The following is a 17,216-nucleotide window of genomic DNA, read 5'->3' on the forward strand; positions in this document are numbered from 1 at the left end:
AGCAGAGACATATCTATCACGATTCAGTGGCTAGAAAGTAAAGACGGACAAACTGAGATTGGAATGAAGGCATCTATTTCTAACAGCAGTTAATCCTTGGCACCACTTACCAGGTGTCATGGTACACTCTCCATCACTGAGAATGTTGAAATCCAGCTGGGATATTTTCCCTAAAAGATGTGGTCTAGGAATTCTTTGAGGGCAGAGCCTCTGGCCTGTGTCCTACAGGAACTCAGACTGGAGGATAACACTGAGTCTTTCTGGCCTTGGAATCTACGAATCTATCCCAATGAGCATCAAGGAGCCGTCATGCTGACTTGGGGACATCCCAGCAGGTTATGACGTTAGGGCATGGTTAGGGTTAAGGGGACCACGTGTCCCAATTTTAGAGGGACAGACCTGATATTTGGGGCTTTGTCTTATATGGGTGCCTGTTACCTGCCCAGCCCAGTCCTGATTTTTCGCCCGTGCTGTGCAATCACCCTACTAAAGGTCGTCAGAGTGTTGGGTGAAAGGCGTGGTCAGATTGGGCCAAAGGGCCCCCGTGGCAGGTTATCTAATGGGGACAAGGGGCCATTGCACAGGGTTGCCACCTCCCTGTGCCAGAGCGGAGTTAAGGGGTGATCATGTCAAGTGATCTCACTAGGTGCTGGAGTCATTGCTGGGTGGGGGGGTGGTAATCAGCCTGGGCTAGAGACAGGGGCTGGGTTAAGGGGTCACAGGGTTGTGTGTGGGGGTCATGGGGTCACTGGAAAAGGTCAAATCATGGCAGAGGGTCAAGAGTCATTGGAACGGGTCAAAGGGTCACTGGGGCAGGTCAAAGGTCAGTGGGAAGGGTCAAGGCTGGGGCACTTAAGGGAGAGCAAGTGGCCCCTGATGTGGGCGGTGCTAAGGGGTCACGGGCTTGGGGGCAGGGCCAAGGAAGGACACCCCGCCTCAGCGCTCCCTTCCAGCTCCAGGCCCCACTGGCTCCGCTCCGCTCCGCCCCGCCCCGCCCTCTCCCCCGCCGCGGCCTGGCCCCGCCCTCCCGGCTCATGGGAACGGACGGAAGTGACGGCACGGCGAGGGCGGAAGCCAGAAGGGAGGAGAGGAGGAGGAGGGCGGAAGTAGGGCTGGGCGGGCGGCGGTTTCCGCTTCCGGTGCGGAGGGTCCTGCAGCCGCGGCCGCCCCAGCGCCGAGCGGAGCCGCCGGGGCCCATAGAGACGGGCTAGAGCGGCCCCCCACGCGCCGGCCGGCGGGGCGGGGCCAGAGCCGGGCGTAGGCCCCCAGAGCCCACCCGACCAGAGTCCCTCCCTCGGCCGCTGGGCCGCCCCGTGACCCCCTCCCCGAGCCCGGCAGCCCCCGGGGGAGGGGCCGAGCCCCCCGCGCAGGGACCCCCAGGCCCGCAGCACAGGGGCACGTGCCCCTCCCCCACCCCCGCCTGGGGCCCGGACATGCCCCCCCTGGGCCCTCGCCCAGCGCGGCTGTAGGGGGCGGAGGTGGCCGGGGTGGGGGCGGATAGGGGGCGAGGGACCCCCCCTCCCTGCCCCTGAGGCCCAGCCCGCCTAGGCGGGGCAGTGGGGGGGCTCGGCGCCTTCAAGGGGGCTCGGGCGCCCCCCACACCCCACCCGGCTCGGAGCCCGCTGGGGCCTGAATCCAGGCGGGAGGAGCGCCCGGAAGCCCGGTTCGGTCCGCCCGGGAGAGGGGTCTCGCTGGAGGAGTCCGGGTGACCTGAGGTGAGTCCCGGAGCCTGCGGGGCGAGTCTGACGCCTCCTGCCCTGCTGTCCGCGCCTAGTGGCGAGGGCACAGAGGGTTGGGAGCCTGGGTGCCTGTCACTGCTCTTCTCTGCCTCAGTTTCCCCGTGTGTGCTTGTTGGCTGGGTCCTTCTGTGGGCACCGCCCATGGCAGTGATCAGGTACGTAGTGGGGATGCCCCAGGCTGCGGTGCTCTTTGCAGGCAGGGGAGAGTGGGAGGGAGTGGGAGCCATCCCTCTGAGTCAGCGCCGGTGCCAGCCACCTGTTATCCCTTTGATAGGTTGGTAGCGTGGTGCACCCAGCGCTGTCCAGAGTTCACAGGAGGGCTGGGCCAGGCCAGCCTGGCTTGGCGGGGGGAGTTTGGGCCAGTGCCTTTAGTCCAGGGGAAGCTTACTGGGGGCAGAAAAGAGACTGATATTGATATCAGGGGATCGGGCCCAGGCTTTTGTGCCCACAACGGCTTTGCAGGGTGTAGGAGGGTCGCAAAGGGTGAGAGAGGAGCTTGTGGGGAGGAATCCAGAAAAGGCCAATCTTCTGCCTCCGTTGGGGTGGGAGGACCCAGAGCAGCTCCAGGCCTGGAGTGGTGGTGGGGCAGGGGTTGGCCAGAGAGGCTCGAGAGGGAGTGCTTGGGGTAGGGAGGGATTGGTCTGTACGCGTGGTGGAGACACAATGCTGGGAGGGAGTGAGGCTGGCCCAGAGGTGCACGGAGCAGGCAGATCCCCTGGGGAAATGGGGGCGAGTGGGGCTGGCCCTCCCTTGGCAGGCAGAGAGCAGGCTGGCCAGTGGTGCTGACCAGTTCAGGGGGAGCTTCTGATCCCCCAGCTCAGCACTCTCGGTTACGTGGTTCATTGTTGCGTCCAGACCCACCCTGCTGGGCTCTCGGCTGGCTGCCCAGGCAGGTGTGTGTGTGGTGGAGGGAGCCGGCGGCGGTAGCTGAGCTGTGAGCCAGGGCCGGGACGCAGCCCAGCCTTGGCCCTCTGGGCCAGTGAGACCCTCCAGGGCCTGGATGATTCATTGTGTCCCCCGAGTGCTTTTGTGCTGCGTGTCCCCACCTGCTCCCACCCCTCCGAGAGCCATCTCCAGCCGGAGCTGCCTGGGGCTGCTGGCAGCTGGCTGGTCTAGAGACTGGGACAGTGGTGTACCTCTCCCGCCTGGCGTTTCCTTTCCATCGGTCGCCTGCCCACGCCTGGGGCGAGGGACTCGTTCGTGTCTCAGAGAGCAGAAGGCAGCTGCTGCCTCCGTAGGAGTTGTGACAGAGCTGGGAGGTTAGCGTCTGACCAGCCGTACACCTGACATCAGGGCCTTAAGTTTGAGCAGGTCCCCCCCTCGCCACAGTGCTCACCCTGCCGGCAGGGGCTGGGAGCTCCCAGGGGTGCAGCCCTCGGGCACCTCTCTGGCTAGCGAGGGTCTGATGTGAGCGGCCTGGATGGCTGGTGAGGACGGTCTCCCCTGCCTCCCCCGCAGTCTGCATGAGCTGTCATTGTGCAACTGTGCCCTTAGGAACCATAATCCAACCCCAGGGTATGTGCACCTGCCATCCTGGTCAGTTTCACAACTGCCCTGAAACCTCCTACGCCCTGTGCAGCTGAGGGGCAGGATTCCCATGCCCCAGAGGAAGCTTAGGAGTTGGCTCTGACGTTCAAGATCCCTGGGATTGGCATGATGTGGTGGGGGTAGGAGAGGAGCTGAGACAAGCCCTCCCACCAGTGTGTGGTTACAGGGGCTTTCGGACTGGGCTGGGCCGGGCCAGTGAGTAAAAGGCCCAAGTTGATTTTAGTGACTCTGTGTCTGGGCAGCGCCCGGCCTGACGGGGCCCCGACCTCGGTGACTCTGTGTCTGGGCAGCGCCCGGCCCGACGGGGCCCCGGTCTCAAGTTGCTACCTCAAACATAACCAACAAACTCTGGGACTGGGACTCGTGGCTGTTTTTGTTGGGGAGGGCCTAGTTTGCCACTTGGAGCCACCTTAAATTGTTGCGCTCCCATCCCCTGACTCCCCCCTTTCAGCTGTCCCAGGGTGTGCTGGCCTGTTCTGCCTTCAGCGCTCGCTCGCCCGCATCTCTTTCCCACCTCACTGTGCAGGGTGGTGCTCAGAGCAAGGAGTCAGGTTGCCTCAGTTCTCTGCTGGGCTCTCTTCAAGGGTTGAGGAGCTGCCTGGGAATGTCAGGGGGAGGGGTCCCCTGGATCATTGTCCCTTCAGCTCAGTCCTGGGGCAGCACTGGGTGATTGCACCGGCTCTGCAAGCCAGGGGCAGGACCTGGGTTCTGCACCTTGGTGGTCCCCAGCCCCTGTGGCTCCCTCGTCCCAGCTGGCAGCAGGCAGAGGGGAAGGAAGAGAGGCCTTCTGCATTTCTGAGCCGTGAGTCATGGCGCCAGGATGCCCCGAGATTTCCTTCCTTCCCTCCCTGCTGTGCTGAGCCGGACTCTGCTCAGTGCTGTGGCTGTGATCCCTTGGCGACCACAGGGCATGGAGATGCGGCTGCCTCTAGCCACCCCTTTCCTCCCAGAGCTGGGGAGAACCAGGAGTCCTGGCTCCTGCCCCCACTCCTCTCCCGGAGCAAGGGAGGGAACCCAGGAGTCCTGGTTCTCAGCCATTTCTAACCACTTGCCCTGACTCCCCTCCCAGAGCGAGGGGGAGAAACTGGGTGTCCTGGTTACCAGCTTCTCCTCTAACCACTAGCCCCTTTTCCCCACCAGAGCAGTGGCTAGAACCCCGAGTCCTGACTCCCAGCCCACTTGCTGCGTCTCATGCCAGCCTCAGGCCCCGCTCACCATGCATTGCATCACCGACCCCGCTCTCTCTGTCTTGCAGATGCGGCTCTGAGTGGCAGCCATGCCTGGATCACCCTGGCCGTCCCAGGCCCAGAGAGTTGTCTGACCACCTTCCTGCCGTCCACAGTAGCAGCTCCACCCCACCCCTCAGCCGCAGGGGGGCTTTGCTGCCCCCGGACTGGAATCGGCCCCCCCAGTCTGGATAAAGGGGCTTTCACGTCCCCAGAACTAGGATCAGGAGCTGTTTCCGTGCTGGGCCACCCCCCCGTCCCACCCCAACCATGTCGACCTCGTCGCTGCGCCGCCAGATGAAAAACATTGTCCACAACTACTCGGAGGCTGAGATCAAGGTGCGGGAGGCCACGTCCAATGACCCCTGGGGGCCGTCCAGCTCGCTCATGTCGGAGATCGCCGACCTCACCTACAACGTGGTGGCCTTCTCAGAGATCATGAGCATGGTCTGGAAACGCCTCAACGACCACGGCAAGAACTGGCGCCATGTCTACAAGGTGCCGCCCCGGGGTCTTGGCTCCTAGCCCTCCTCTCCAACCACTAGACCCCCCTGCCTCCCCTCTCAGAGCTGGGCGTGTAACCCAGGAGTCCTGGCTCCTGCTCTGATTGCCAGCCCCACTTCTTTCTTGCCTGGTCTGTGCTGTGGGGGCGGCTGGCATAGGAGGAGGGGCTGGGCGGGTAGGTGGGCAAGTGGGCTCTTGGTGTGGGGTGTTGGCGTGGTGGAAAGGGGAGAGGTTCTGGGGGCAGCTGGGAGCAGTGCTGGCACGGGCCAGGCAGGTGCTGTCCGGAAGGCGGTGGGGCTGGGTGGAGGCGGGCAGTGGGGGCGTGGGGTGAGGCTGGCCCCTCTGCCCCCAGGCCATGACGCTGATGGAGTACCTGATCAAGACGGGCTCAGAGCGGGTGGCCCAGCAGTGCAAGGAGAACATCTACGCCATCCAGACGCTGAAGGACTTCCAGTACGTCGACCGGGACGGCAAGGACCAGGGCGTGAACGTGCGGGAGAAGGCCAAGCAGCTGGTGGCCCTGCTGCGGGACGACGAGCGGCTCAAGGAGGAGCGGGCCCACGCCCTCAAGACCAAGGAGAAGCTGGCGCAGACCTCCACAGGTGAGTCGTGGCCCCAGTCGTGTGGCTGGTCAGTGCCTGCTCTGCCTACCTCCCGGGGCCTTTCCCCCCGAGCCTGGTCAGGGCCTGGCCTGATGCCCTGCGCGGATGGCTGGAGCTGGGTCCCCCTTGGCTTCCTGTCCTGCACTGGCCCTGGGCTCTCTACCCTTGTCCACCCGTGGGCGGATGTGCACGGCCAGGAGAATCCCGCTGCAGCCTGGGGGCTCTGCTCATCACAGGGCAGCACTTGAGTCCCTCCTGGGTGGCAGCCCATGCGCTCAGCTTACAGAAAACACTGCTTGGGGCCGCGCCTGCCCTTGGCCACCCCCCAGGCCCTGCTCAGCTGCCGTCGCCCTCCAGGGCGCCGCAGCTGGGGGTTCAGAGGGCAGGCAATGGCTGTGGAGCTTGGAGGGTGGTTGTGGAGTTCAGGGGGAGGCGGGCACAGGTGACAGCTGTGGGGCTTGAGGTAGGCAGCTGACGTTTAAGGAGTGGGTGAGAGCTGTCTGGCTCCGGCAAGTTTCTGAAGCGTGGGGTTCGGGGGCAGCTGAGGGCTGTGGGGCAGGTCTGGGGCCCGGGACGGGTGAGGCTGTGGGGCCCAGGGGGCAGGTCTGGGGCTCGGGACGGGTGAGGCTGTGGGGCCCAGGGGCTGGCTCTAGAGGTACCAATGTCTGGTTGGGGGGTGCTGTGTGTAGGGATCTCTCTGCCCTCTCCTGACCCAGGCCGGTCTGGGTTCCCTGCCTGGTGGCTTTTGCCAGCAGTGACTCCTGAGCCCCGGGACTGGTGCTGGGGAGGCCCCAGCTCTGCCCACGGGGGCGATGGGGGGGGCCTGCGTGTCAAGGCGTGGAGCTGTGCCTTGCCCTGCAAGGGGCGGTGGGGCCTGAGGTTCAGACGGGCAGGGTCTGGAGCCAATCAGAGGCTGTGGCTGTCTCTTCCGCACCTGGCATCCATCCGCTGGCTCTGCCCCTGGCTCCCCATGGGACAGCCCTGCCCGTGCCCCTGACCCGCCAGCCCCGCCCACCCTGGCCCCTCTCCCCTTGTTGTGTCCCTCGCCACAGACCCACAGCCCCAGCGTACAGGGCGAAGCGGCGAAGACCCACGTCCCTTCCCCCAGCCCCTTGCCCCAGGTCCTGCTCTGCCCCAGGCTCTTATCAGGGCTGGCTGCCAGCCACGGCCTTGCCTCTCCGCCAGCGATAAGCAGGGGGGTGGACTGGCGAGGTCCTTTAAAGAGACAGTAACCCCACTCCATGACACCGGGTGCTGAGACCCCCACCCCTCCACAGGGTGCGTGGCCCTGCCCCCGCCTCACCCCACCGGTTCACTTGCCCGGTGCTCGGTCCGTTTCTAGGGCGCAGGCCGGGGCCCTGCCCCAGGAGCGCAGCGAGTACCCCATCCGCTGGGCTCCCGCCAGGCCTGACAGTGGGGAAGGGGACCCCGCCTGGCCATGGCGCTGCTGAAGTACAGCGTCGCCGCCGCCCGCCCCCCCTGCGCGCACCAGGTCTGGAGCCGGCCGGCTGGGCTGTGAGTGAGAGAGCGAGGGCTTGGACCCCCCACACTCGCATCCTCCGTGCTGTCAGCAGCGCCTGTGGTGTTTGGGATCATTCTGGAGGCCATGGGGCCCCCAACTCCTGACACCCTGCTGGCCCCACCCCATCTCTGCCTTTCACGCTGGGCCCCCAGCCCCTTCCGGCCCCACCCCTCCTCTGCCCCCCACTCCCGACCCCGTGCTGGCCCCTCCCCGCCTCTGCCTTTGACGCTGGGCCCCCAGCCCCTGGCAGCCCCACCCCACCTCTGCCTTTCATGCTGGGCCCCCAGCCCCTGCCGGCCCGGCCTTGGCCTCCCCCCTTCCCCCCAAGTCCTGTTGGTGCCGTTCAAGCCCACCCTGCAGTTTGGGGATGAAGTGGTGAAGTGAGTGTGTGTGGAGGGCGGAGGGCAGGTGTGGGGATGGGAGTAGAGGGTCGGAGGAGGAGGGAGCAGTGGCGAGGGGATGGGATAGAGGTTTGTTGGGGTGGGAGGGAGTGAGGGGGTCCGTGGGTGACTATACACCTCCCCCAGCCCGGTGCTGCTTGGTGGGTGGCTTGGCTGTCCCTGGTGCTGGGAACCAGTGCAGGTACCAGCTGCCTCAGCTGTTTGTTTGCTGTCTGGGCCAGGCAGGCTGCCTCCTGGGCCCACGGCCCTGCCCCAGCCCAGCGGTGTCTGGCTGGGGATGAGCCCCTTGGAGCCTGGGTGTCACGGCTGGCACTGGGCAGGACTGGGGTTATCAGTGCTCCAGTCTCTGAACTGGAGATAAAACTCAAAGGCGGTTTTCATGGTGCCCCTTAAAAGCCCTTGGGCCTCCCCTGGGCAATGGGGCCTGGCCACGTCCCTCTGAGCACGTCCATCACCTCAGGCCAGTTCGGAGTCAGTGGTCCCCACGTACCCAGCCCCTGTCCCCCACCCCAGAAGGACTGTGTCCCAGCACCGGGCGAGGGGTGCTTGCGTACCCTGCCCTGCTCCATTGCTCTGGGGGGGCCCTTGGCTGACGGCTTGACTCCCTCTGCCCCGCAGCCTCGTCGGCCTCGGCTGCCAGCGCCCCGGCGGAGGCGGAGCAGGCCTGGCCGCAGAGCAGCGGCGAGGAGGAGCTGCAGCTGCAGCTGGCGCTGGCCATGAGCAAGGAAGAAGCGGAGCAGGTAAGGAGCAAGGTAAATCCGGACCGGCGGCTGCAGGGTGTGGGGGGAGGGGCTGGTTGTGATTGCCCCCCCGGGCAGCGGTCTGCACTTGGCCTCCCTGCAGCTGCCCTGGGGGGCCTGTTTGCCCAAGCTGGACTGGCAACTTCTGGCACCAGCCTCGTTCGTCTCAGTGATGGCAGGACAGGTGCACCGCAGCTGGAGCAGGGCTGGCGTCCCTGCACCCCATGGAGGGGGCAGGCCCTTCCCCATTCTCTGCCCCCCTGAGCCCGCCAGGGCCCCTGAGAGGCAGAAGCTCATGTTGACTCAGGGTATTAGTGGGGCTGAATTCTGGCCCTTCCACTCTGCAGGTTGGGGCTTGTGGCTGAGCTCAGCCCCTGCAGGAGTCTCATAACATCTCAGCTTTTGAAGGGGGGGGTCTGTTTGTGGCCTGGGACATCTGAGACCCTGGGCTCTTGTGGGGGACACTGGCTTTGGGGGGCAGGGCAACGGCGGGGTACAGCCCCAGACGCCCCCCCTCAGGTTCGCTGAGAGAAGCACCAAGACCTGCTGAGATCTGTGCTCACCCCCAGCAGGGGATGGAGCTGGGAGCACCCTAGTGGGTGGTCCTGTCCAGTCCCCTACATCCATCCCTGCTCCCCAGAATGAGCCAGACCTTGCAGCATAGAGCTCATTGCTCCCTCCGTGTGCTTCCACTGCTGTGTCTGCCTGCGCCCTGGCCTCTGCCCTCCACCCACTGCCCTGCCTGCCTGGCCCAGGGCCGCCCCTCACTCCATCCTCTGCCTGGGGCCAGGTGTCCTGGGTTCTCCTGCACTCTCTGCCCCTCCTCCTGTCCATCGGCTGCCCTGTTTCTCACGTGCCCCGCAGGCTGTCCATTTCCCCTGTCCTTTGTGCATTTAGCTCCCCAGGGAGCTCTTGGGGTGGTCACAGGCCCACCTGGTCCCATCTGCTTCCCTGTCCCCTCCCCCTGCTCTTCCCCGCCCCACGGGTGTGTGCTGTGCTCCGCCTTCATTCTCTGCTCTCTCCGCCCCCGTCAGCCCCCTGTCGCTGTTGCCGAAGAGGACCTGCAGCTCCAGCTTGCTCTTAGCTTGAGCAAAGAGGAGCATGACAAGGTTAGAGCCGACCCTGCTGACCCTTGACGATCTAACACCCTCCCCCGACGGGAGCCTGGGCCGGCCTCCCCCACTGCACTAACCCCCACCCCAAATAGATCAGCGCTAACTCCACTCACTTTCGCCATCGCCTAGAAGGACTATTCTTGCCTCCAGGAAAAAGATGCTTTTAGAGGGGGTGAATTTTTCTACCTAGCCCTCCTCTCAGGGGCATCCGGTCAGTTTCACTCCTGGTCAGTTTCAGTCCCACTGACTGCTCAGGTCAGTTTTACTCCTGCTCCATAGCACCTTTCCAGTGCTGTTGGGTTGCCTGTGGGCTCCTTTCCCGCCCCCCTGGCCATGCCCTAGGAAATGCTTGACAGATAACCTCCCTCAACAGCTTTCCCCTGCTCAGAGCACGATCCCCAGAAACGGGGCCTGATCTTTGCTGAAATCATCCATCCCCTTTTACAACCTTAAACCCATGCACTGTCCCCTACTTCTCCCATCACATCCTGTCCCCAGTGTCCATTTAACACTCCCCTCGCCCCAACCTGCGGGGAGCTGCATTTTAGTGGTGCGTGAATCAATTCAAGCTTCACACTTTGGTCCTGTCCCCAGCTCTGAGAGGGTAGGGGAGCCTGATGGTCAGAGCCAGGACTCCTGGGTCCTCTCCCCAGCTCAGGGCCCCGTAGCTGCTGGCTGCCTTCTCGGGCACTGTTGCCGAAGGGGCCCACCCTTCTCCCAAACTCAACCCCACCTTCCCGTCCGATGCCCAGCCTTCCCGGCTGGGGGAGTGTCTACTATGGGTTTTGTGCTCCCCCTTTAACTCCAGAGTGTGATGCCAAGAGCCCCGTCCCGCCTGGAGCCCGTAACCCCCAAATGGAGGCAGCAGAAGGTTCCGAAAGGTTCTGGCCGGGTGTCTCAGGGTCGTTTGGGTCTCTCCACGGCGGCTGTGTGCTAATCCTTGGCCCCCCATTAATCCTCCCCGTGTGCTAATCTCTGTCTGTCTTTCCTCGCTGTGGCCTGCCTCCCCCACCCAGCTTGTGCTCTGGTTAATTGCCACTTTGGGATGGCCTGATTTGCAGCGGGGGATGGGTGGTAATGGGCTGAGGGGGGCCTGATGTTGGGGAGCTGGGCCTGGGGGCCCAATTTAGCTGTATTTGGTGGCGGGGGTGTGGCTTGTACAGAGGATGAGGCTTGTACCTGGTTGCAGCTGAAAAGTTGAGGGGGGTGTTGTCTGGCGCACACGGGATGGAGCTGTGGCAGATCGAGGGGAGGGGGCTTGCGTTGTGTGAGGTGCCGCTGCAGGCTGGAGTCTGGATTTCAGGCGGGGGGGCTGTTTTTACAGAGTCTTTGTAGGGCGTTGATGGGGGTCGTGTCCTCCACTGCAGCTGTGGGGAGGGAATCGAGGGCCCCCAGGGCCTGCAGGAGAGCTCCGGCGGGGATACAGCTCAAGCCACACCAGCTGTGTTTGAGAGACACTACGTGGGCAGCGGCCTCTGCTAGCACAGCGACCCTGGCCAGGGTCCGTCCTCAGCTCTGGGAGGGGAGCTGGCTCGGGGGTGGGGTGCTGTCTCTCAGGACACCTGGGTCCTGTCCTCAGCTCTGGGAGGGGAGCCGGGTTGAGGTGGCTGGGACGTAGGACACCTGGGTTCAGAGCCCGGCTCTGGGAGGAACTTGGTCATTAGAGATGCCACAGCCCCACTGCGTTGGCAGGGAATTATGGGATAGGGTTCAGACTGTGGGCCGGGGGCAGGCGGCGACGGACGACCACCCCCCCCCTTCCCCATGGCTCTAGGGACCCACGGCTGGGAGCGCTGCCAGGCCAGCAGTAGGTGAGTACTCCACATCCCTTTCCCTGACCCTGCTCCGGGTTGGGGCACCCCTCCCCCGGCTGACGCCCCCCCATGTCCCTTGCCCCCCACCCCCAGGAGGAGCGGATCCGGCGCGGGGATGACCTGCGGCTGCAGATGGCCATTGAGGAGAGCAAGAAGGAGGCGGTGCCAGCCAAGGGCGAGGAGGTAACCCCTCCCTCTGCATCTGGCACGGGGGTGGGCTGGCTGGGAGCGGTCTGACTTGGAGTGGGATCAGGGACCAGCTGGCTGAGTCTGGCTCTGGGGCAGGATCTAGCTGGGGTTGGGGGGTGCAGGGTCTGTCAGGGGGCGGGGTCTAGCTGGCTGGGGTCTGACGTGGAGGTGGGGCCTGCCCGGGGGCAGGGTCTGTGGCAGGACCTAGCCCAGGCTCAGAGCCCGGGCGTTGGGTGTATTTGGGGTGACTGGCTGCCCCACCTCCAGCTCACCCTGTTTCTCCCCACAGTCATCGCTGATGGACCTCGCTGATGTCTTCACCTCACCGGCCCCCCCTGCTGCCGGGGACCCATGGGTTGCCCCAGCACCCACCGACCCCTGGGGTGCCTCTGTGCCTGCGCCCACGGGACCACCTGCCCCTGACCCCTGGGGAGGGGCCCCTGGGGGTGTGACTTCCACTGGTGATCCATGGGGGGCACCCACCTCTGTCGCAGCCCCAGGAGACCCCTGGGGAGGGCCCCCGGCTGCCTCCAGCTCTGACCCCTGGAGCCCCGAGGGAACGGGCCCTGCCCCACTCCCTGGTATGTCAGCTTCTCCGGCCTTTGTGACTGAACAGTGTTGGCTCTCTGGCTGTCTCCCCCTGTGGGGAGAGGGCAAAACTGTGTCCCCCCACCTCAAATCAATGGGGCAGGAGTGGGAGGGGATCTGTCAAAGCTCTTGCCACAGCGGGGTGGTGTCTGTGTCCCTGCTGGGGAAACTGAGGCACAGAGGGAGCAGAAGGCAAATCGGCTGAATCCTGACTCTCCCCCTGGGGCCACAACACTGGGGGAATGGCTCCCTGCTTGCCCCTCTCAAGGGCTCCCCCTCTCCCCAGACCTGGGTGCCTCCAGCACTGAACCACCCCCTGGTTGCCCCCTGCCTGGCTCCCCACTGCCCCCACAGTGCACCAGGGTCAGCCGCACCAGCTGCGGCCTGCAGTGCCTTGGGGGTGGGGGAAGGGGGCCAATGGCTGCTAACTGCTGTTCTCTCCTCCCGCTGGGGGCACCGCAGCCAGTGGAGCGGCCCCTGCCAGTGACCCATGGGCATCGGGCCCCACCCCCGCCCCCCAGGCGAAGCCCGCAGCCGACCCCTGGGCCCCCGACCCCTGGGGAGGTTCACCTTCGAAAGCCAGCACCAACGGCACCGCAGGTGGGTGAGCTGGGACCCCTGGCTTCTCCGCCCGGCCCTGGGGGCGGGTGGGGGCAGGGACCCCCCCCTGCCCCGCCCCCGCTCTCTGTAATGCCCCGTCCCCTCCCCTGCAGCCGGCGGAGCCTTCGAGCCGGATGAGTTCTCGGACTTCGACAGCCTGCGCCCGGCGCTGCCCAAGTCAGGGAGCAGCACAGGTGGGCTGGGGAGGGGCCTCCCTCTCTGTCCTGTTCTCCCCTCCCTGGCCACCGGCAGGGCTGATGGGAGGTCTGGCTGTCAGTCAGTGCTCTGGGACTGGATGGGCCCAGCACCCCCTAGAGGGGACAGGCCTGCCCCCTGAGCCAGCCAGCCCCTGCCCCCTGAGCCAGCCTGTGCGCGCCCAGAGGGGAGCTGGCACCCCCCGGGGGGAAAAGCCTCAGTCCTATTCCCTGAGCCAGCCAATCTGGAGCTGGCCCCCTAGGTGGCCACTCCTGTGTGATTATTAACCCCTTGGTGCCCGGAGGATGGGATATGGGGTTCTCAGTGGGTCTTGCTGGTTCTGTCCTGGGGCTGGGATCACTCAGTTCTTGCCGTGACTGAGCTCGTGGCAAAGACTGCGCCTGCTGGGGGCCTGGCGGGTGTCTCAGCCCCCCCTTCGTCTCTGCCCCTCAGGGGAGCTGGACCTGCTGGCCGGGGAGGTGCCGGTGTCACGCTCGGCTGGCGCCCCCAGCCCCAGCGCCTTCGACATGGCGGCTGTTGGGGCCTCGCTGGCTGAAGCCTCCAAACCCCCCACCCGCAAGACCCCCGAGTCCTTCTTGGGCCCGAATGCCGCCCTGGTGGACCTGGACTCACTGGTCAGCAAGCCTCACGCGCCCCCTGGCCCCAAGACCTCCAACCCCTTCCTGGCCACAGGTGAGCCAGTGCCCAGCCGCCGCATTCTCCCCTGCTCGGCAAGGGGTGGGGAGTCCAGGGGTTAGAGTTGTGGGGGAGGTGGAAGCCAGGACACTTGGGTTCTCCCTGGCTCTGGGAGGGGAGTTGAGGGGTGATAGATTTGCTAGTGGAGGAGGCAGGAACCAGGACTCCTGGGTTCTCTCCCAGCTCTGGTGTGGGTAGTTTGAGGCCAGTGGTTTGAGGGGAGGAGCCAGGATGCCTGGGTTCTCTCCCAGCTCTGGGTAGAGAGGCGGGGGCGGGTGGGTGGGTGGAGGGGGGAGCAGGACGCCTGGGTTCTCTCCCAGTCATGTGGCTGGTCTCTGAACCTCTGCCTCTTGTTCCAGGGACGGCACCCACGGCCACGGTGGCGGCACCGGGAGCAGCCGCTGGCGCCTCGGCCACCAACCCGTTCCAGCCAGCCCAGCCCACCTCGTTGACCCTCAACCAGCTGCGCGTCAGCCCCGTCATGGGGCTGGGCCCGCCCGGGCCCCCCGCCCCCTCCTTCGGCCCCCCCGTGGTCTCTGTCGCTCCCCTGGGGCCGGTCGTGCCCTTGGCCTCCATCTCTCCCATGCTCGGGGTCCAGCCGCCTGGCCTGTCCCCCATGGCCATGCCTCCCATGATGCCCCCCCAGCCGGTCGTGCCCCCCAGCGCCTCAGCCCAGTCCATGGGCAACACAAACCCCTTCCTGCTATAAGGGGGCTGGCCCAGGGCAGGGAAATGGGAGAGGTGGCCCTGCGGGCCTGGGGGCAGGGAGCCCTGGGGGTTAGGCCTGTAATGGGGCAGCTCACACTATGGGGAGGGTGGGGGGCATGGCATGGGAGCCCCTCCGTGGCCAGTGAGCAGGAGCAGGGAGGTTGGGTTACGCCCCTCCTCCTTCCTGGCCACGCCCCATCCCAAGCTCCGCCTCCAAGACCTGCCCCCTCTCCAGGAAATGGAGACGTTGCCCCCCCTCCCCCTTTACAGGATAAACTGCTGCCCCCAAAGGCCTCCCCCAACCCTGTCACACTACTGCCCTGCCCCCCAGCCTGCCCTAGGGGCTGATGGGACATTTCCGCCCCGCCCCGCCCCTGCCTGGTCCAGAGCCTGGGGGATGAGACCTTCCCCCCTACCTGCACCTCCGGAGACGACCCCCACGGGGGCACCAATGGTGCCATAACGCGCCCCCCCCCCCCCAATCCTAGCACCAGCCCCTTCTGAGGGGCTGCACCTGGGCAGAGTTGCGCCCCCCCCCCCATTGGCTATTGGAGATGGGGGTGGGCTGCCTTAATCCCCCTCCCCAGGGCTGTGGGGCAGGGCCGGCCAGGCTGGTGCTAGATGTGGACCCGGCTGAGGCTCAGGTGCCAGGCCCGAGACTCAGGTGGGTTGAGGGTTCCAGGCCTGTGTGGCATGTGCCCCTCCCCCATGCTGCTTTGACAGTGTCCCCTGCTGGCCGTGTGGTGGTAACCTCCAGGCTTCCCCCCAGGTGGCAGGATCCCTCGTGGGGGGCTGGTGCAAGTGGTGTGATGTGAGCCTGGTGCCCCCCTGGACTCCAGCCTCTGGGACCATCCCCCGCTTCACGCCCAATCACAACCTGTGTATGAATTCTCGTTTGGGCCCCCCCCCACTTCACTAATCAACTGCGGGGGTGGGGCCTCTCCCCTCCCCGGGTCTTCCCCTCCCCCCAGTCTTCAGCAATGGCTGATCCCTTCCTGGGCTTGGAGGTGGGGGGCTGGCTCTTAAGTCTGGCCCCTGGGGGGGAGGGGTCCATGTCTGATTTCTGCCCCTCCCCCAGTGTATGCAGAACATGCTACTATGAATTAATAATAAACAGAGATTCTTCTAAGGCACCAATGGGACACCTGGGGGTGGGGGGTCCAGGGCCATCTGCCATGTGGGAAGAACTGGGGCCAGGGTACATGTGTGGGGCTGGGGCAGCCCAGGAGGGGGGTCACAGTGAGCCTCACATCGCAGCTGTTTGCTGGGGGCTGATATCAAAGGGGGAGATACCAGGGTACCTGGGTGTTGGGGGAGGGAGAGATTCCGGGCTAGCTGGAGCTGGCGAGGGGGCCAGCTATCAGGGTAGCTGGGGCCCTGGGGCTGAGTGGGGATGGGTGGGTAGCTGGGCCTGGGGGAAGGCAGGTTACACTCAAGTGATTTGCACGCCCGGGGCAGGGGCGGGACTGTGTCTGGGCCTGTGACACCCTTTGCTCCGGGTCGTCCCTGCCATGTCTCCTGTGCTGCCGTGGGCCTGTCCCCCACTCCCCATGTGGTACCGGTGTGCAGGGCTGACCGGCCCTTGACCGGCCCGGGCTGAGCCAGCAGCCTGCTGGGGCTGGTGCACCGTCCTGCTGGGCAGGAAAGGCTGCAGCACCCATGCCAACCCCGCTGTGGTCAGCCCCGCCGGCCACCTGCTCTTTCCAGCAGCGTAAGGTGCTTCCTCGGCGTTGCCTTTTGCCTGATCTTGGGCAGGCCCCTCCACAGCCAGCTGCAGCGAGGAACCCTCCTGGCCCTTCGCCACGGCTCAGCTCTGCTTCCGTGTCGCTTCTGCTGTTCCCCAGCGGTGACGCACTGGTGGGGCCGGTTCGGTCAAGCGCAAGCGCCAGCTCTGGGGAAGTGGCTCAAGCTCGTCCCCTCGTACATCGTCACGTCCGTCCTTAACGCGCACGAATACGTTTTGTTCCTTTGACTCGTTGCTCTGGCTGGGCCCGAGCAGAGGGATCAGGACCCCAGCTGCCCCTGTGGGAGAGGCCAAGCCCAGCCCTCTCTCCCAGCAGCAGCCTGGGGCCAGGTGAGAAGCCTCTGGCTGTGGTGGCTTCGGCGGGCACAGCCGGACCGGGGCCCGTGTTCTCGGCTGTGGGACTGCCAGACACACAGACGCTTTCTGTCATGGATCGTGGAGCCTCGTCTCTTTCTCCACCCGGCCCCTGCCACCCTGGTGGGGTTATAGCTGGCCCAGACCTGTCCCCACCTCTGGTCCCCTGCTGTCCTCCTGTGGTCATTACCCGTTATGACATCCTGGCTAGCAGAGCCTTTCTGTTTCATGAACAAACCCCTGCCAAGGACTCCTCCTTGTTCTGGCACAACCACCCTGAGCTGGCTTTGAGGCCTCGTCTGCACTAGACCTTAAAGGGGAGTGTAGATGCACAAGGGGGGGGCTCAAAAGAGGATGGAGGGAGACTGTTCTCAGTGGTGTCGGATGGCACAACAAGGAGCAATGGGCTGGAGTTACAGAGGGAGAGGAGTAGGTTGGCTACTAGGAAAAAACGACTTCCCCAGAGGGGTGGTGAAGTGCTGGAATGTGTCGCCTAGAGAGGTGGATTCTCCATCCCTGGAGGTTTTTAAGTCCCAGCTCGACAGGTTCCTGGCTGGGATGACTTAGTGGGATTGATCCTGCTTGGGGCAGGGGGCTGGAGTAGGTGACCTGTGCTCCCTTCCAGCCCTCAGATTCTGATTCCAAGCCCAGCTGCAGCAGTTGCGTAGCTGGAATTGACTCACCCAGCCGGCCTCGTTGGGGGAGGGCGACAGGAGATTCTCCCTTACTCCACGTGAGGTTGAGGGAACGGCTTGACCATTGGCCCTGCTAGTTCCACGGTGTGTGTCCCCACTAGGGCTACATCTACACGTGAAGCCTACATCGAAGTAGCCTATTTTGATGTGGCGACATCGAAATAGGCTATTTCGATGAATAACGTCTACACGTCCTCCAGGGCTGGCAACGTCCATGTTCAACTTCGACGTTGGGC

The 17,216-nt window shown here is 65.0% G+C and overlaps 1 protein-coding gene across 4 annotated transcripts; it reads left to right on the forward strand.

The window, feature by feature from the left end:
- Positions 1–1,138: 1,138 nt before the first annotated feature.
- EPN1 (epsin 1) lies at positions 1,139–15,316 on the forward strand. Of its 4 annotated transcripts, none has more exons than XM_075017791.1 (11): positions 1,139–1,715; positions 4,543–5,011; positions 5,370–5,619; positions 8,161–8,294; positions 9,317–9,391; positions 11,305–11,394; positions 11,690–11,981; positions 12,451–12,588; positions 12,702–12,782; positions 13,237–13,476; positions 13,839–15,316. In XM_075017791.1, the coding sequence occupies exons 2-11, from the start codon at positions 4,784–4,786 to the stop codon at positions 14,186–14,188; spliced, it is 1,878 nt and encodes a 625-aa protein (XP_074873892.1). In that variant the 5' UTR covers positions 1,139–1,715; positions 4,543–4,783; the 3' UTR covers positions 14,189–15,316. The 4 variants fall into 4 exon arrangements, with proteins under 4 accessions (XP_074873892.1, XP_074873893.1, XP_074873894.1 ...); XM_075017792.1 differs by having other exon boundaries at positions 8,161–8,282; XM_075017793.1 differs by lacking the exon at positions 9,317–9,391.
- The last annotated feature ends 1,900 nt before the right edge of the window (positions 15,317–17,216 follow it).

The sequence above is a fragment of the Carettochelys insculpta genome, chromosome 22 (genome assembly GCF_033958435.1).
Source record: "Carettochelys insculpta isolate YL-2023 chromosome 22, ASM3395843v1, whole genome shotgun sequence".
In the NCBI taxonomy this organism is placed as follows: domain Eukaryota; kingdom Metazoa; phylum Chordata; order Testudines; family Carettochelyidae; genus Carettochelys; species Carettochelys insculpta.